This window comes from Moschus berezovskii, chromosome 20 (assembly GCF_049115385.1).
Source record: "Moschus berezovskii isolate FMDL1 chromosome 20, NW_MosBer_1.0, whole genome shotgun sequence".
Classification (NCBI taxonomy): Eukaryota; Metazoa; Chordata; class Mammalia; order Artiodactyla; family Moschidae; genus Moschus; species Moschus berezovskii.
The window spans coordinates 40,218,117-40,238,695 of NC_142479.1; the positions used below are offsets into that span (position 1 = coordinate 40,218,117).

The 20,579-nt window shown below is 43.1% G+C and overlaps 1 protein-coding gene across 3 annotated transcripts in view; it reads right to left on the minus strand.

Moving 5' to 3' along the window:
• The window catches only part of MYH10 (myosin heavy chain 10), a 121,513-nt gene that overhangs the window by 70,079 nt on the left and 30,855 nt on the right, over nucleotides 1–20,579 (minus strand). For all 3 annotated transcript variants that reach the window (XM_055406721.2, XM_055406712.2, XM_055406732.2), the window contains exons 4-6: nucleotides 18,264–18,291; nucleotides 7,651–7,753; nucleotides 80–172 (exon numbers count right to left, since the gene is read on the minus strand). In XM_055406721.2, the coding sequence (XP_055262696.1) occupies nucleotides 80–172; nucleotides 7,651–7,753; nucleotides 18,264–18,291 (224 nt within the window). The remainder of the gene's footprint in view (nucleotides 1–79; nucleotides 173–7,650; nucleotides 7,754–18,263; nucleotides 18,292–20,579) is intronic.

Sequence of the window (20,579 nt, forward strand, 5' to 3'; positions counted from 1 at the left end):
ATACTTTATTTGCTTAATCATAGTAGACATTTAACTAGAAGTATGAGGAATGAAAGGTTTCTGGCACTTTTAAACTTACAAAACGAGATGAGTTATCATTTTTCACAGTCTTTGCATTTCCAAATGATTCCAGGATTGGATTTGCTTGCAAAAGCTGCCGTTCAAGTTCCCCCTAAAAGACATCACACACAGACACACACACATAAATAAAAGCAAATGTATGTTAATCTCTCTACTCCATTCCTCAAAGAAAAAACAAAGCAAACAAAACACTGCCTCTTTTCCTCAGTTTTCTCATTTACCATCTAACAAATTTTGTTGTTGGCTTCTTATTCTCGGTCTTATGGGCTCTGCTAAAGGGGGAAAAAAAAAATCAGCCTCTATCACATGACCCCAAGGAGAAGAAGATGTCACATTGAACAGAGATGCTAAATATAAGGACAGGGCACACAAATTAAGTGGACAATTTTTTAAATTAAGCAAACTGCTTTTCATAAAATGAAATTTAGCATGATACTTCAATTAAGAACATATTAATACTTATGCTTCTGCTTATTTCTACTTCGCCTTGTTCCAAAGATTTAAAGCAGCTAATTCTAATAATTTCCACTGTACTGGTAATAAGACCTGCCATTTTCCTAAAGATTTAACATGATATCTTAATGACACAGACAGGGCAATACCCTCATCTCCAAATTCAGAGATGACAAAGATGGTAGGGCTACTGAATTCTTGCTCAAATTTAAAAAGCTAAGCATATCATATTTGGTGTAGTGTATGCTTTATTCAGTGTCCTTACTTATATGCAAATTAAGCTATAGTTTACAAACAAAAGATGTAAGTATATTAATATGTGCTTTAATCATGAAATACATCAGAAAGCTGCATAAGAAAGCATGAAGCCATTTCTGGTCATAAAAAGCACTACAGAATGACCCTATGCCCGGGGAATATAATTTCAGAATTATACTATAAGACTTAAAATCCTTTTCCAAACACAAATCTTACCTGTGTATTTTAAAATACCCACCATTATTCTAGACCTAAAGAAAGGAATAAAAAACACTAATGTGCTTCTCTAAGCCAAAAAAAAAAGAGCGTAAGGAACCTCAGGTAAGATTTTTAAATGAATGGTCAGTTGCCATGTGATGCATGACACTATCATCAAGTCCAAAGCCAGGAACAAGTATATACCATAAGGCAGTCTTAGCCAGTGTGGTTAGACGTTAGGAGGTGCCATTCCTCCCGGGGAAAGGGTGGGGAACGTGCCTGAGACCCGTGACACAGTGTGTACTCTACAGCTATCTGGACTGCCGGGTTTTCCCAGGTCTTCACCACAGTCTACAGTTGTGTTCAACAGAAACCAGTCAGGAACTAGTCCTGCCACGTGAATGTCATGACACAGCATCAACTCACGTTCTCAACTTTAGATAATATGCTCCCGGTACAGGGAATCTTCCTGTTTATGGACTTCAAGGGACACCAGACTATTTCTGATGTAAATCTTTCTAAACGCTGCTGCTGCTAAGTCGTTTCAGTTGTGTCCGACTCTGTGCGACCCCATAGACAGCAGCCCCTCAGGCTCCCCCGTCCCTGGCATTCTCCAGGCAAGAACACTGGAGTGGGTCGCCATTTCCTTCTCCAATGCATGAAAGCGGAAAGTGAAAGGGAAGTCGCTCAGTCGTGTCAGACTCCTCATGACCCCATGGACTGCAGCCTACCATGCTCCTCCATCCCTTGGGTTCTCCGGGCAAGAGTACTGGAGTGGGGTGCCCGCTATATGCTATCAAAGTTTCTCAAACATGGTATCCTGAACCAATGTTAACAAGGCTGAAGGTCATCATTAAGGACAGCAGCCATTGTGCTGTGACACAAGAGAGCCTTTTCCTTAGAGGTCAGAGGTCACAGCCATCACCGAGTCTGTGGCCAACATCGTGCAAAGTCCTTGGTGCACTGGCTCTGCAACAATGCTTTGGGTTAACCTCATTGCGTGACAAGGGTGTAGAAACTGTCAGAAAAAATACTGACAGGTGGGTGGGGCACTGCATTTATGACACGGCCACAGTTGGCTCAAGGAATCAGAACATAGATTCCTTAAAACTACACACTATCCTACCAAATCACAAAGAAACCACTTCCAATAATAATTTATCTTTAAAACGTTCTTCTAACTTGAAGACAAAACAAGTATTGTATACCTCATTTTAATATTCCCTAGACATGGCTTCACAAGAGTTGTTTGGGTCAAGATAATTGGTTTTTTCCCCCTCCCTGGAGTGTATATGTTGTGTGTGTGTGTTTGTGTCTGCACACTGTGTGAATGTAATCCACTGATCTTGATCCCATTCCTTCATTTGGCTTAAAGGCACTGGTTGCATCCTCTGCATCAACTCAAGTCAAAATAATGTTCTATGAATGTCTGCTGAATGGACGGATAATGACAGGTCCAGGCACACTCTATCAGTATCTGGGGAGGGGATGGTGGTGAGCCAGAGGTGGCAGGAAGATTTGGATTAAGGGTCCTCATAGTCACTGTGGTGGGTGTGGAGATGTGGGTCCCAGCTATGGGGGCCACTCCATTAACAGGGATGTGGTGGTACTTCTCTTCCAATGGGTTTCTGACATGATTGAGACTAATTATAGATCTCAAAGACTCAGGAATGAATATATAAAGCTTGACCCAAAGTTAGTACTATACAACACACAAAAACGATCTTTAGGTAAGAAATTACCACTAAATTTGATCATTGCTGCACTGAATAATTCCACACTTAGCTAGAAAGTGCTTACAGCTCCCAACCAAATTATGAAGCCATTTATAAACCTCCAGGGGCAGTGACCAAAGTATTAACCTTTCCATTGGAACTGCATGGGTAATGTTCCTCTATTTCTATTTTATGTGGTAACAAGAAATGTCACTGTGGAACATGGGGAAAAGAAATTAGTATTAACTACTGAAATTTTTAAAGTTCTAAGTATTTAAATCATTAATGCTTTAAAGGTTTGCCAATCATGATGAAAACTACACCCCTGTATTTATTACATAATGTATTACATATACTTGCTATATGATAGATACAGAATGAGTCTGAAATTGGTGAAAAAAACAAAACACAAAACCACACACACACATCTTTCAAAATTCCAGTTCAGCCAGCAAGGGGACTCAGGCTGGCCTCCTGCTGCCCTCATAGGCCTAACAGGCAGATCTGTGGCTTTCCCACTGACCACAGAGTAGGGCTGGAAGCTGGTGAAGGTGAAAGTCACTCAGTTGTGCTTGACTCTGTGACCCAACGGACTGTACAGTCCATGGAATTCTCCAGGCCAGAATACTGGAGGGGGTAGCCTTTCCCTTCTCCAGGGGATCTTCCCAACCCAGGGATCAGACCCAGGTCTCCCACATTACAGGAGGATTCTTTACCAGCTGAGCCACAAGGGAAGCCCAAGATTACTGGAGTGGGTAGCCTATCCCTTCTCCAGGGGATCTTCCCAACCCAGGAATTGAACTGGGGTCTCCAGCATTGCAGGCGGATTCTTTACCAACTGAGCCATCAGGGAAGCTGGTGGCAGCAACTAATCACATGTTGAGAACCAATCTCTGGATAGGCTATAATTTCTGTGCTTGCTACTTGCTATCTGTTACCCTTCTGTCTCAGTTCAAGGCAGTTTAGACCAGTAGATACCAAGTCATCTGGAAGCTGCCATCTGACGTGGCTGATTGAGCAGTTAGCGGAGAGGTGGGCGGGCCTGAAGAGGTCATTCTCGGGTGATGGTCAAGTTTAAGAAATTAGCTGTCTTCAAACCTGCTCTGAAATTGCACCTTGTCGGCTTCAGAGCGGTCTTGAACACTGTGCCAGACAGCAAGGGTCTGTAACAGCGACATATGACGAGGGAACCTGGACTGAAGATGGACTTGCAGTTGGCTGGGGTGTTAAGCCAAATGAGGACTCATTTTGTTACAACAAGTTAAAAGTTTACAGGTAAATGTTTTACTTCTTAAATACTGTGGCCTAAATTTTGAAAATTTATTTCTTATATTTGTTCATATTTCTATAACGAAGATGAAGTTATAAAATACATTAAAAAAACTGAACACTTCACAGTGCTAAAGTGAAGTCGCTCAGTCATGTCTGACTCTTTGCGACCCCATGGACTATAGCCTACCAGGCTCCTCTGTCCATGGGATTTTCCAGGCAAGAATACTGGAGTGGGTTGCCATTTCCTTCTCCATCACAGTGCTAGGAGGGCCTCAATAAAAAGACAATGACAAGTATTGACTAGGATATGGAGAAATTGGCATGCTCATACATTGCTGGGAACGTACAGTGGTACAGCCTCTATAGAGAAGTCTAGCAGTTCCTCAAAACGTTAAACAGAAAGTTACCACAACCCAGCAATTCCACTCCAGGTATACACCCAAGAGAAGTGAAAACGTATGTCCATGTGAAAATTGATATGTTGCAGCATTATTCATAATGGTCCCAAAGTGGAAACAATCCAAACATCCATCAACTGATGAATGGATAAACAAAACATGATGAATTTAATATAACGGGTTATTATTTGGCCATAAAAAGGAATGGAGCACTTACACATGCTCCAACAAGGACAAACCTTTGAAAACATTATGCAAAGTGAAAAAACAGTCACAGAAAACCACATGTTCCATTCACATAAAATATTCAGAATAGGTAGATTCAGAGAGACAGAAAGTGATTAGTGATTTCTAGGGGCTGGGGGGAGATGGAAGGTGATTCCTATGGGTAAATGGTTTCTTTTGGGGATGATGAAAATATTTCAAAATTGACTATAGTAGTAACTGTGTGACTAGACTAAAAAATAAACAAACCCCACTGAACTGTACACTTTAAAAGGGTGAATTTTGTGGGACATGAATTTAAACCTCAATAAAGTTGTTGAGGGAAAAAGAGCCAAGAGCAAATAAATTAAAGATTCACAAAATCTGGAGGCTACAAATGCCTTTCCTTTTGTTTTTTTGTTTACAATTTATGCTGCTGTTAGTGATAAAATGCTATAAATTTATACAAATGGTTCCTGGGAATCCAAGTAAGTTTTGCCTATAAGGTTCAACATAAATTCAGAAACCAGTTACAGGGAACCAAAAGAAACACTAACCTTACAAAGTAAAACCATTACTTTATGGCTGCTGCTGCTGCTGCTGCTAAGTCACTTCAGTCGTGTCCGACTCTGTGTGACCCCATAGACGGCAGTCCACCAGGGTCCCCTGTCCCTGGGATTCTCCAGGCAAGAACACTGGAGTGGGTTGCCATTTCCTTCTCCAATGTGTGAAAGTGAAAAGTGAAAGTGAAGTCGCTCAGTCGTGTCTGACTCGTAGCGACCCCATGGACTGCAGCCTACCAGGCTCCTCCGTCCATGGGATTTTCTAGGCAAGAGTACTGGAGTGGCTTGCCATTGCCTTCTCCACAGTCATCCTCAAAATGGGGTGAGGAAATCATGCCTAGGGTCACTCGGGAGAGGAAGGGGAGATAGGGAGAGAAGTAAGTTCTTGAGATGACCCTCCCCAGGGTATGACCAGTCTCTAGGCTCAGAAGCGTCTTATATTCCTCAGTGTGCTGGGGAAGAAAAATTAATGGAGAACCAGTGGTCTCCTCATGTATCTAAAGACATGGCATAACTACTACTTGACTAATGTTAAACTTGGGAAAGCAGCACAGAAGAGTCTGTGCAGAGAAGATGCAGAAAGACATGCAAGTCAGTAACAACAGCGCAGCACGGCCCAGAGAAGCTGGTGCCTTCTGGAGGGAACCTGAATTGATTGGACCCAAAGCGAAATCCAGGGGTAAGCATGTTACTCACAGGGATCTACTCTGCAGTTGTCTCTGACATTGAAACAAAACGTTAACGATGATTATTTATGTAAGCCAGAGGATTAGGAAACCTAAATCTGTAGGTTAATTATTTAATGCTATTTTGCTAGTGATCTAGGTACATATTAAAAGGTCATTTAGCGTGTACTCTAAAGCACAAAGAAAATCTGGTTGCTGGTCTAAAGATTCCTTCTTTAATTGGCAAGAGAGCCTTTCAATATCATATAGGACAGTGATGATTTCATTCATCCTCCCAATTTGCATCACTGGTGTGGTCTGCAGCTAAAAGCAAGGGAACATCATAGGATTTTACAGGTGTGGTACAAGCTTTGGCGTCTGAGAATCTCTTAAGAATTATAAAGAATGGTATCTGAAAATCTGTGTCTGTGACTATTCCTTTAGATGCTTCTGATCGCTTCTTCATGTTAATAGGTTGTTTTCATAACACTATCATTTATTGCTTTATGTTAGCTTTGCAGCAGCATTCTTGCAGAAAGACATACAAACCAAAACCATTCCAATGCTAGGGAAAGGGTCAAGTCCAGCTGCCGACACCCCAGTCTATCTAAGGCGTCTGGCTCAGCCCTGCCCTCCCTCTCTATCAGGACATGCTCTGGTCCATGGTCTGCCAGATGCTACGCTCTGTGGGGCTAAAAGTGAGGCACCTGATAGGAAGAATAACTACTCCTCTACAACTTGCCCAGGACAAAAATATTCTAAATTTGTATATTAAACACAATGAGATGTTCAGGTTACACATATCAGACCACACAATGTTAACAGATCAGAAACTGTTACAGCTGCAACCCTAAATTCAAAATTTAATATATGGCATGAAGTTAGGTTTCCACATGCTTAAGAAGTATTAAAGTGATTCTGCTTGGCCAGTGACACATGAAACCCTAAGTTTACAGGCTTCACAAACATACGATTCAAAGTCATAATGAAAGGGTAAATAAACATCAAAGTTCCTCTAGCAAACAAAGGTAAAGCAAAAGGGCATGCTGCTTCTCAGAACAGTGAGCCTCAAAGCAACACATTTTCAAAAAGAAACATTTTGTTCATAAGAGATTTTGCTCAGAGCGAACGGTATTTGTGCCTAGTAGCGACTCAGTCTAAAGACAGAAATTAGTGCAAACACTCATGACTAAGAAACAAAGAAAAGCACTTGCCTGGTGTTTCACTGGTTTAGGTGATTCCTGCTGCTCGTTACAAACAGACAAATGCAAACGTTAGCAAGTTTGGGTCTTTTCCTAGCGGTAAAGCCACATCCAGAGCACCAAGTCAGTGTGAGGGTTAGAACTGTGAAAGCGGGTTTGGCTGGCATCTCGCAGGGGGTATTAAAGACTACACCTGTATATCTACAAATCAAGGATAACTGACATGTTATATTCTTACACTTTTGTCATCAATTCTCCCCCAAATTTCTATCCTCCCCTCAGGCTGCTGTTGGTGGTAGCTCTGTAAGTTCAGAAAGAACCACTGAAAATATCTGAGGATATTTTTCTGGTGGCTAAAAACTGAGAAGTCTTCATGAGCCTTGCTTATTGACTTCTAACAATCCTTAGCACAACTCTGCAAGAGATCAGGCTTTGAATTACAACCATAATTTCAGTTAGACCTGTTGGAATTGCCAGTTACCAGCAATTTCTTGATGTCCTAGTCCCTCCTTGCTGGGGGAGACAAGAAAGCTGTCAATAAAGGCAGTGCGCTGAGCACCCTCACTTCCTTATTCTTGTTTCTGAAACTACTAAAGAATGAATCTAAGGGTTTTAAAAACAAGGGCAGAACAAAAACTTACAGGAATATTATGGTCCTTTCGTCCTTTGTGTGAAGAAGCAACATGAGCAAGGTACTGAATGACTTTCTTAGTGTTTTCTGTCTTCCCGGCACCTGATTCGCCCCTGGAAGATATAGTAACACAGGCTGCTTTACAGAAAGCACAGCACACACATTCCCAACCTATAATCAACAAAAGTAAACTGATTTGAAACTAGAATTAGTAGGAAGTAAAAAGAGAGTAAGTAGGGGAAAAAGAAAACACAACACTATCACCAGTAGCTGGAAAATGATTTTTAAATGGTATAAATTAAATGTTATTTTTGTAGATGCCAGTTAAGAGGACAGAGGAAATGTTCACAACACTTCCCCACCTGTGCTCTGCCAGAAAAGTGGTTTAATAGAATGTTTACAAAGAAATTCCTCAGTACCAGAAACATATCCAGCACTAGAAACAGAATTCCTAGAGCAATTAGACTAAGGTATCTGAATCTGCAGGAGTCGAATGAACCCCGGGATGCCTGCTGATCACGGACAGCATCTTCAAGGCCTGAACACCTTTCTAGGCTCATCCCTCAGAGCTGACAACGGCTCACTCCCCTGGACCCACAGAGCATCTTGTACACACCACACACATAGAGCTTTTCTATTACTATCACCTACACTGTTAAATCCATCTATGTTTTCCTTCCAGGACTTTGATGTCTTCACTTTTTACAGCTAGATTTTAATTAATCAAAAAAAATGTACAGTCTGAGGTCAAGTTTTTTTAACTTTATTATTTTGGGCTGTGCTGGGTCTCTCAGGCTTTTCTCTAGTTGCAGCAAGTGGGGGCTACTCTCCAGCTGCAGTACGCGGACTTCTCTTATTGCAGAGCATGAGCTCTAGGATGTGTGGGCTTCAGGTGTTGTGGCATGTGGGCTCAGCAGTTGCAGCTCCCTGGCTCCAAGCACAATAGTTGAGGTGCATGGGCTCAGGTGCTCCACAGCATAAGGGATCTTCCTTGATTACGGATCGAACCCGTGTCTCCAGTATTGGCAGGTGGGTTCTTTACCACAGAGCCACCAGGGAAGCTGTGAGGTAAATATTTAATCTCATTTTCCACTTACGTGATTCAGCTCACATCCCATTATCAATGGTTGACTATTAACATTTCAAATCACTGACCAAGATATCTTTACCCTACACTTAACGACTTTATTCCAAAGCCAATACCCTATGCAGTATTTCTGAAGTATGACTAACCACATTACCCATCATTTTTTTTTAAAAACCTCAGAGACAAGAGGTTTATTTTTTTCAAATAAATTTCAAGTAATTTTTTTCTGCTATATCCCTCCCCTGTCTCCTCCCACCTGCCACCTCTATAAAAACAGGCAGACAGAATTTTGAGCTAAATAATATACATGCTATTTTTAGGAGAAATGATGGCTTCATCTCTCAGTTAAATTCTCTATTTTTCTAAGTTCAAAATAAGGAAGGACCCTTGTTTGCCTTATTCACCTATTAAGTCATAGTGCCTAGCATAGCAAGTACTCAATAAATTCTGTTGAATAAAAGAATATAAGTCTTATATAAGTTTATTTCTAGGCTCTATTTGATATTTTTGGTCCTGTCATTAATGTCCTTTTATCACCATTATACTTTCTACTTGGTCGTCACTGGTACCTGCTAATGAGTTTCATTCATTCCTTTATTCAACACATTTCCAAATCAACTCAGGCATCCCTTAAGTGCTAGAGATTGAGCTGTGGATACAGTCTTCCTGGAGCTCAAGATTAGAAGAGATTTGAAACAAACAAGAAAAACAAATTTGGTCTCTGTAGGATGTGAGGAGGGTGACGAAGGAAACAAGGTGACTGAGGGGAAAAGGCAGAAGAGCAAAGGACAACTCCCTGGAGATTTAATGGTGGCGGGGCGGGGGGCACTAGACTCCTGAAAGCTGAGCAGGACCAGGCACAGAGCGCCTGAGACAGAGCATGGAGGCAGATGGAAAGACAAATGCGAAGGCCTCAGAGCAGGAAAAAAAGCTCAGTATATTCCAGCAACCGGCAGCCGGAGTGCAGGATTTGAAATAAATAACCAGCCAGGCAGACACAGCAGGAGGGACCGCCACCGAGGTGGAAAGGCATGGATGGGACGTACCCTGGAGCCATGGGAATGAATCTGGATTTCATTCAAGTGCAATTTCACAAGAGCTATGCCAGTGATTTTCTCTGTTGTGTTCTTAACTTTATTTAAAATACATAGTGTTTCAAGCTAATCATGATGTTGGCTGTTGGTTTTGAACAGATAATTTTTCAAGATGATAAGAAATGTGCCTCATGTAGACTGACAATGACTTGTCTTGAAGCAGTTATGATTGGTACTCATCAGGTTGGTTTGCCTCTGAGGTTTCCTGGCTAACCCCTCTCAACTGGACATACTTCAGTGTATCCTGAAAGCATTTTTTTCCCTGACAATCACGCTTACTCAGCTGTACTGAGCCGTCTGTCAACAACTGCCTATGAACTCTGCTAAATTTTCTGTACTTCAGGTCTAAGATACCTCTGCTAATATTACACATAAGGCTGTGTTATAAAGGAAAAAAAATACAGTCCATCTAAAGCACGTAGTTGGGCTTTCCCAGTGGCTCAGTGGTAAAGAATCCACTTGTAATGCAAGAGCCACAGGTTGGACTCCTGGGTCGGGAAGATCCCCTGAAGGAGGGCATGGCAACCCACTCTAGGATTCTTGCCTGGAGAATACCACAGAGGAGGCTGGTGGGCTAGAGTTCTTGGGGCCTCAGAGTCAGACATGACTGAAGCGACTTAGCACACACAAAGCATACAATCAGTATTCAATAAACACTACCCATTATTGTCCACTCAGCTGTTCATCCACAATATAGAAGGGAATTTGAATTACCAAACTCTACATTACTTCATGAATCTATCATGCTGGTAAAGTGGTTAAGAAGTGGGCCATGGTATCTTGATGACCTACTTAGATTCAAATCCAGCCTACCACTTCTTAATTATGGGGCTTTGGGCAAAGTGATTGGCCTCTGAGCCTCGGTTTAGATGCCTTTAAAATGAGATCTGGTTACTCTGCAAGATTGAGATCACGCCTGTAAGGAGTCTAGCATGGCACCTGACCAGAAGTGGCTCAATAAATGGCAGCAATGGTAACAACTATGATGGTCAAAAAGTGATGATGAATAAACTGACAGAAGTAGAAAGATGATAACCTCTGATTTGAATATGAAAGACACAGCAGAATCACTTTGGATAACAGTCCTTTAGCAGTTGCGTCTTCCACAAATATTTCTTCTCAGTCCGTGGTTTATCTTCTCAATCTTTTAACACTGTCTCTTGCAGAGTGGAATTTTTAATGAAGTCTAGTTTATCAGTTATTTCTTTGAGGGATGTCTCTGGTTTTGTACCTAAAAAGGTAGTACCATGCCCAAGGTCATATAGGTTTTCTCTTATGCTACCTTCCAGGAGTTTCATAGCTTTGTATTTATATTTAGGCAAAGAGTTGGACATGACTGAGCACACATGCACACAGTCAAATGAAGTGAGGGTAGGAATTTGCTGGGTACAGGAGGGAACTTCACAGGATGATCATGATAATGTTCTCTATCTTAACAGAGGTTTACGTTATACAAATAACTCAGCCCATATATACTTAAAGCACATAAATACTTAAAGAGTTTTTCATTCTGTTATACCATAAGTCCCCTACATATGAAGGAGTTGCTTTGAGAGCACATTCAGAAGTCCAACTTTTTCCTAAGTCCAACAAAGTTAGCCTAAGTACCTAACACAATGTTATATAGTACTGTACTGTAATAGGTTCATAAGACTTTCCACACAAATCCATAAAAACAATAAAACATTTTTAATCGTATAGTATAGTACCTTGAAAAGTACAGTAGTACAGTACAACAGCTGGCACACAGAGTTGTCATCGAGTGAAGAAGCAAGAAATGTTACCAACTGGAGGAGGGACAGGGAGATGGTAGAGCTGAGGGATCGTCAGCAATAGGAGATGGAGTGCAAGCTGCAGGGTCATTCTCGTCTGATGTTGATGGAACACAGGTTCATATCTTTGAAAGTTTACAATTTGAAGGTTTGTAATGTGGGAGACTTAAGTGTATGTGAATTTTGTCTCAAAAAGATAAAGATGTAAATCCTGAACTTTACTTAATGTTATGCACGCTGAAGTATTCGGGGGAAGCACACTGATCTACAAATGCATCAGATGAAGGGATTAACAGCCCAGAGAGTGGTTTTTCAGTTTAAAATGAAAACATCTGAACAATCAGCAGTCACTGAAAGAAATACCATCCAACCTTAAGCAGTCAAAGTGTTAGTAGCTTAGTCGTGTCAGGTTGTTTGTGACCCCATGGAATATAGACCACCAGGCTCCTCTATTCGTGAAATTTCTCCAGACAAGAACACTGGAGTGGGTAGCCATGCCCTTCTCCAGGAGATCTAACCAACTCAGGGATGGAACCCGGTCTCCTGCATTGCAGGCAGATTCTCTACTATCTGAGCCACCAGGGAAGACCAACCTTAAGCTGAACCTCCTGAAAATGCAGCTCCCATGGCACCGCATCCCAAGAAGTTTCCAGACTGGGGAAGTCTGACCCTGAGCACCAGCAAGTACAAATTCAGCTGTCCACTGGCATCACAAAGCCCCACGTTTTGAACGCTCCATGCGCTCCCCTAGAAGCCCCACCTACACCACCCTCCGTTTCTTAAATTTAGTATGGAAGCCTTGTATTTCTGGTTTTCAGCAAGTTACTCATCACTGAATACTCCCACACGCGTGCATACACAAACCCTGTCTTTTCTCCTGTTAGTCTACTGTTAACTTGGAGATCCCCAACCACAGGACCCAAGCTGGAAAAGTTTCCCTCCCAACACAAACAATAAAATGGATAGAGGGATGAACAGATCAATATATAATAAGTAAATATTGTAAAATATTAATGGCAAAATCTAGATGGTAGATATATAGATCTTGACTGCAAAAATTCTTTCAGCTTTATTTTTGAAAATATTCCTAATAAAATGTTCAGAAAACTCAAAAAAAAAAAAAAAAAAAAGCAAATATGGTATCTGATGACTGCTACTTTGTGTGCACAAAGAGATACCCCAGCTGCTGTAGCTCATAAACCCACACCTCATCACTGATGCATACATCAGTCTCAAATGACAATGACCATCTAATTATAAGTGCCAGTGCTTACAATGGTCACTTTTGGTGACAAGAGTAAGTCAGTGTTCACTAACCTTCAGATCAGATCAGTCGCTCAGTCGTGTCCGACTCTCCACAACCCCATGAATCACATAGGTTCTGTCAAACAGCAGTCACTCCCTCCCCAAGTGTTTCCTGCTTCCAAACATTCCAAAGAGTCCTCATCCAAAATGATCATCCAAGCTCACAAACCACCCAAAAAGGAGAGGAGTGTCCTGTTCCTCATCCCGTCTACTGCATGCAGGGTCACCATGACTGTGACACAAGTTCTATTCCTCTCTCACTTGTGAGCAGAAGCCATCCTGGGCCCCGGGGGTGGGAAGGAAGGGCCCAGCTCACATGCTGGAAGCACCACCATTCTTGCTAGGGCTCTGTGAGCCGTTCGGAGGCCCAGGGAACACGTGTGAGGAAGAAGGGGGCAGATTTACCATACTTTTATTAAAGGGGGTGGATTTATCATACCTTACACCATACTCATTTCACGGAGCTTCAGCGGTTAGATTCTCAGAGCAATTTTCCTCTACTAATTGATGCTCTATAGTGAAGAACCTGGCTGCTCTTTGTTCCTGATTCCTGGGAGGTCTGGAGCCTCCAGGTACCTGGAATGCCTTTTGTTAGTCATGGTGGGCACTTGGCTAGCTATAGGATGGGGACTGGACAAGCTGAAAAACCAAACAGTTAGAGGTTTGTGCCTTTGATCCAAGTGACCCTCCTGGGAGGGAGAGGGGATGGACATGGATTCAATCAACCATGACTACATAGTGAAGTCCAATAAAAACTCTTTGAAGCTAAGATGAGATTCCTGGTTGGTAATACACACTGATGCACTGGGAGGGGAAGTGACCAGAGCAAATGGAAGCCATGCCTTTGGGAAACTCCAGCTCTCACCTTCTCTGGCTCTAATTTGTCAGTCTAGCAAAGTATTGAATCTGAGTGGGTAGTGGCCACCCTCAAATGTGTAGCTATTCTGTCAGAAGTACAGGTGGCCTGGGAACCCCTGAGCTTGTGGCTGGTATCTGCAGAGCCAGCCCACATGATGGGTGTGCCTTGGGAAATCAAGGTCAAAACTGCTTCAAAACAGGTAGTTTTAAAAAGATGTTTACAGCTTACTTTCTGAATAACTGACTTTTCTCAAGAATATGCCCAGTGGAATAAAATAAAATAAAAAAGTGAGCAGACTATTCTAGAATATAGAATTAAAATGAAGAGACGTAAGGAATGCAAGGAATGAGACCTGACAGGACTGTGGATCTTTGTAAGTCATAAGAAACATGTTGAAGACTATTACAGAAATTCACATATGGATTTCTTATGAGACAACATTACTGTTTCACTGTCACTTTTCAAGTGTGACAATGTGTGTTATGTGGGACACCCCTGCTCTTGGGAATCACCTGTGGTGTATCCAGGGGTCAGGTGTCAGAGTATCTACAAACAGTCCTGTGTGTACAGAGGTAAGGGACACATTTAAGTAAAGGGCGTACGAGCACTTAACGTATCACTCTTCCAAATTTTCAATAAAATTTAGGTTTATATTTGTTTTACATAAAAACTTGGGAGAAATGCAAAGGTTTAAAAAAAGAAAAACCATAAAATTTGGTAAAATTTAACTCATTGAAGTTAGGGGATGGGTATTTGAGGGTCTCCAACTATTCTACTTTTGTGTAGGTTTGAAATTTCAAAATAAAACCCCTTTATAAAATGGTATCAGAAAGGTTTTACCCTTTGGAAACACATACAGTATTCAATTGTTTCTAAAACTTCCTAATCTTAAGTCTGTTTCCTTAGTTCCTACTTAATTAAGAGATTCATTGTTTTGTTTGCATTTTTACTAAGGAGGTCCAAAAGCAGTGTTCCAGGTTCTCAGAGGATAATTAAAAAGCAATCAAAGAAAGTCACAGTTCCTACCCTCCGTCTAGCTGTAAAACAAGACACAAGGACCCAAACAGGTAATGAATCGCAGTCTGTAAGGAACGGGGCCTGACGAGGGAAAATCAGTGTGGGCTGGAGCCAGCTGTACCGTGGGGCATATATCCTCCCTGGAGGGAGAGAGGAGAAAGGCAAGGGAGTCAGCCAGGATCCCAGAAGACGGGCAGACAGTAGGTGCTGGGCGGGACTAGGGCAAGACAGGAGAAGTATGAAATGAGGCGTCAAGTGGAAACGGGAATGAAAGAGAGCAGGGAGTCAAAGCAGACAGCAAGGTTTTAAGCCTTGAGTCTGGAAACACAAAGCGCTGATGATGGAAAGAAAGACACTGGGAGACCCATCTTGTTTGCGTGAGAATAGAGGTTAATTCGTCAGCGTGTTCAGTTTAAACTGGCATTTATTTCCTACTTCACAGCTTGCGCTCCAGGAAGACCGAAACACCTGTAATTGCCTGACACCTTTCTCACCTTCTGTCCCTTGTGCCCGTAAGGTTCATGATTCTGTAAGAAGCTACAAGAAACTGTGACAAAGATGAAGTCCCCACCTGAGCTAAACCCCTGGAAGCCAATAAGGACCAGCCTAGACTGCCACCTCCCATGGGCCCAATCTCCCCACTCCCGCCCCCTGCCGGATCCACCAGGGCCCAGAGGCGAACTCTGCAGGGAGCCTTCAGATCATACCCTGCCAGCCTTGGTCACTGCTTAAAATGTAGCTCCTCTGGTCACTTCTCATTCTTACCCTCTGTTCTCATTTTCTTTCTCCTGATTCCAAACCCAATTATTGTCTGCTCGAGCCCCGCTCTTTGCCTCCATACTCTGTGGGATCCCCATTCCACAGTGTGCAAAGTCACCCACGTTCTCAGCCTCCTCACTGAACACTCCCCTCTGCTGGCCGTACTTCACATCACACACCTGTGTGCGCATACACACACATGCACGTCATCACACACACACGTACAAACATCAGGGGCATCCTTCTCACTCCTCCTAATGCTGTTTCCAGACTATCTTGTTCTAAAAGCCCCTATCTCTCTCAGGTCACACACAGCAGGAGCAGTGGTTCTGATACTGAATTTATTTTGCTTTAGTAAGATCTTAAAAAACAACAACCCCCCCCACGCTGTTTCAAAAAACAAAGCACTTTTATTTCCAAAGAAAACAGGAAGGGTCTTATCTTGGAATAAAGGACATTCCTCTAAGTGAAAAAATTAAGCTTTATGAAGGGCTTACCAGAGGCCACTGCCCTCAAACTATCACTCGTGTGTGTGTGTGTCTCAAAGCCTCTCCTCTCCTGTGTGAGCAACACACCCAACCCTTTGACTCCCTGACACCCTCCACCCCATGCCCTCCTGCCCCCCTCTCTTTCTCGGCTGCCCACTCCTGCGGCCACACTTGAGGAGCTCCCTCCCAACACCTGTGGCCACGATGCCTGCTCTTCCTGCCCCTGCGTCCCCAGGAGGCCCTGTTCTCCAGTTTCCTGGCCCATCGCCCTATCAGTCCTATCGTGTGCCATATCCCACGGTCCATCACGATAGTCTCTCTAGCTGACGTGCTCAGTTCTCTCATCTCAGTGACCCCCACCTGAACCCACTTATAAAAACTTTTGGTACATTAAATCTGATTCCCCATTTGGACACCCTCATAGGGGAGTGTCCACAGCAAAGGCCCCAAGTGTCTCACACTCCCTCCCCTCCCCCACTGACCCTGGCCTTGGCCACGTGTCTGGCCTGGGAACCTGAGAGTACCAAGCGTGCACACCTTTACACGCTGAAGCTCGCATCTGTATGGCTCTGGGCAGTCTGCCACCATGTTAGAGCCAAGGCTAGCCCACTGGAGAATGAGATGAGCCACCAAGGCACCCCAGTCAACAGTCAACCAGCCCCCCGGCCCTCAGCTGCCCCCAGCCGCGGGGTGAGCCCCAGGTGAAACAGCTGGGCCTGGCTCGGCTCAGCAGACAGGCCCAGCTGAGTCCAATCCAAGAGCTGGGAAAACAGCTTTCAGTCACTAAGTGTCTGGTAGTTTGCTGTTTAGGAAAAGCTAATTTGTATAACTCAGAGGCTAAACATCACTGGAAGAAAATTTACACGAGAGAGGCTATTTTCTATTTCTCTTCTACTTATTATCAAACACCAAAGTTTCTATGGGAAAGAAAAGCCAAGAGATGAGAACTTTCCCTGTTTCTGGTCCCCCCCACCGCCCACATCAGGCCCTGTCTCCTCCTGACCCTGGCCCTTTCGGGGCCCTGACTCCCACCCTTCTCGTCCTACCCCACCCCCATCAGTTTAACCTCTCCTACCTTAAAGACACCACCAGGAACAACAAAAATTGATTCCTTACTGCTTTTCAAATGCTACAATTTTCACTCTAGAGCTATCTGGAAGTAGCAGGCCCAGACTTAGCTTTTTGCTGCTTTTTAAAACTTTTTCTCTCTCACACACATTCCTTGACTGTCGTCTGTCCTGACTCCCTCCCCGCCCCAGTGCTCTGAGGGGACCACGACCAGCCTCCCGCACCCATGTGAAACCCCAGGCACGTGTTCCTGTGTATTTCAGTCTCTATGGTGTCTGCGGCCTATGGCTTGGGCCTCTCTGTGGAGTCTCACCCGCCTCCCCACCCTTGAACCCCGTCTGGGGATCCCACACTCTGAGGGAACCTCACTTACCGCACAGATTCCGTCACCTAGGCCGCCGGCTCTGCATTCCAGGCACAGGTCCGACTCCACGTCCAATGGCCTAGAGACGGCTCCCCCAGGAGCGCCTCAGGCACCCTAAAGTCAATGTCCTCCATCAAACTCCTTCCCCTTTGCCCTGAACCTGCTCCTCTACCTTCCCATGTCTCTGAAATCCATACAACTCTACCCTCTCCGAGCTCCTCTCTTCCAGGCCTGTCTTGCAACCTAAGCCCCACTTAGACATGCCCACTTCCATCGGGGTCCACGAGCACCTCCCCAACTGATGAAGGCACTTCCATCTCTCACGTGGGTAATCAATAGCCTTCCACTCGGTCTTCTCGCGATAACACTTCGCGGTCCTCCCTCTTCCCCACTGTAGCTAACATGACTGTCCTAACCAGCAAAAATGATCACTTCCTGCCGTGGATGTTATAGTCAATCCTGACTTTCCAGTACTTCACACACTGGCATATGATCATCAATAATGCTTCCTGGGTGATACAGGGAAATTCCTGAAAAGTCCAGGAGGTCAACACTTGGACAAACTAACTAAAGAGTAAGTTTCACAGATTAACGTTATGAAATGTGTGAAAAGCCCAGTTTGACAGCCAAATAGTAACACCAAAGCTAAGCAGAGCTTGTATACCTTAGACTTAAAACAATTAACAGCAAGGTTTAGATCAATCTCTTTAAATTACTGCTCTCCTGTCCCCCTTCCTCTCTCAAATACCAAAACTGCTTTTACTTTCCAACAGAATAGAAAAGAAGTCTGAACGTTTAACATTTACTTACGTGCAAAGAATTGACTGGTCCTCACGATCTAGAAAAGAAAATAAACAGAAAAACATTGAATATCTGCCTGTTTTTTAAAATATTTGGTAAATAATAAATAGCCTGATAGCCTCTAAAATGCTAGGAACTCTGCCCCTCTTAGGCCAAGTTAACGCTTTCCAATCCTGTTATGTATCATACAGTCCTAAATTCAGTCAAGTTCATCATTCTCATGCTAGATTATCTGGGGTAGGTAACAATCCAGGCTCAGACAACTTTATATGCCTAATGAACCTGGATTCTCGAAGCCTGCTGCTCATCAGAGTCAACCAGGAAGTTTTATAGAAACAAACTTCCCAGAGCTCCACCTTTGGGGGAGGGACTGAAAAACCACCTTTTACTTAGGTTCCCCAAGTGATTCTGATGCAGGGCCAGGCTTGAAAACCACTACCTTTCAAGAAAACCCACAACCAGAGAGAAATCATTATCAATATAGACCTTAAAGAAGAAAACAAAAGTATCAAACACTGAGTGGAAAAGAAGATTAAGGGAGGATAAATGCCTATAAGAGTTTAACCACTGTCTGAAGTCAGAACATTAAATAGAGCAAAAATAAGGAAAGAATATAAAATGAAAAAAACTATCATGACTTTAAAGTGATAAATAATTTAAATATTCATATTTAGGGCTTCCCTGGTAGCTCAGCTGGTAAAGAATCCACCTGCAAAAGCAAGAGACCCCAGTTCGATTCCTGGGTTGGGAGGATCCCCTGGAGAAGGGAATGGCTACCCACTCCAGTATTCTGGGTCTGGAGAATTCCATGGACCATACAGTCCATGGGGTTCGCAAATAAAAAGGTTAAATGCAAACCAATAGCCTTTCTTGGGCACATCCTTCCCGGATCCACAAGCACTTGGATGATCTCCGCCTGCCCTTCCTGCTCAGCTCAGTCATATCTCCTCTGTGGGTCCCCTCCAGACCCTCTTCCTCAGGCCCCTCACTGCTTCCTTCTCTTGACCATATTTTGGGGTTAGACAAACGATACTGCCAACTGCCTGCCCGACTAGTATGTGCTGCCTAAGATCAGAGCCCATCTTGCTTCTTTACTCCCAGACTTAACAGCCAGCCTTAGGTCAACTGAAAGAATCCAGTGCGAGGAGCCAGGCAGGACACTGGTAAGACACTGGGAACTAGAATCTTCTGTCCTAGTTCCAATCCTGCCACAAACTGCCCACATATCTATAAATGAGACGTTGATTCCTTGCTGGTTTTGGGCTCTTCACCTATAAAACTACGATTTTACCAAGTTTTTACATATTATTCACCCTAAACATGAATCCTCGTACCCCAAATTCTCCTGGTCTGAGAATGTTTACAGAACTCCACTTATCCAAGTTATCAGGGCTGAACTAGTTTACACATTAGAGAAATCAAAACACACACCAAAATGTAACCACAATCAAATGGCCTCCTAACTTATTCAGAGCAGCTTTCTTCCTGCATCTGGACATGCTATTTTCATTGTGTGAAATCTGAGCTCTTCACAATCACAATCTACCCTTCAAATTGGCTCCGTATTTCTTCTCCCCACCCCACCCCAACAAAACAAAGGAACGCTCTTTGCAGGTGGACCCAGCTGTTCTTGTCATGTCTCGCATCAGCTTTGGGCCTCAGTTTCACTATCAGTACAATCAGGTGAGGGCTTGGCAACCTCCAAGATTCCCTCCATAGAATACTCTATAACTGAATCATTCCTTCTTTCTGCTTCACTGAATTCTCTTCACCCTTTGAGGATCAGCTTAGGCACCCCAAATGTTTACAGTGAACTTTATACTCTAAGAACCCATCAGTGTAACTAGACTCAGCATATGTTACAGTGACATTTAAGGGAAATACTTTACGTTCATTTGATAGCTCAGTTACTGTCCACAGCACCTCCCCAAAACCATAAATGGAGGTACTCAATAAATCCATGTTGAATTAGATTGTATTTTCAACAGTGAAAATGATTTTAGATCAGTGACCTTAGCTCCTACCTTAAAAAACTAGAAAAGAACAAATTAAACCCAAAATGAGTAGAAGAAAAAAAATTAAAAGGAACAAAAATCAGTGAAATGGGAAAACAGGAGAAGAAAACAGTGGCCAAATGCTGGTTCTCTGAGTGAATCTCTAGACAAAATGATCAGAAATAAGACACAAACTGCCAACATCTGGAACAAGAAAGGGAAAGCCACTGTAGATCCCAGAGGTACTAAAAGGATAATAAGGAAGTATTAGGAGCCACTTTCTGCTAAAAAATTCAAAAACTAAAATGAATAGAATAATTTCTTTAAAGGA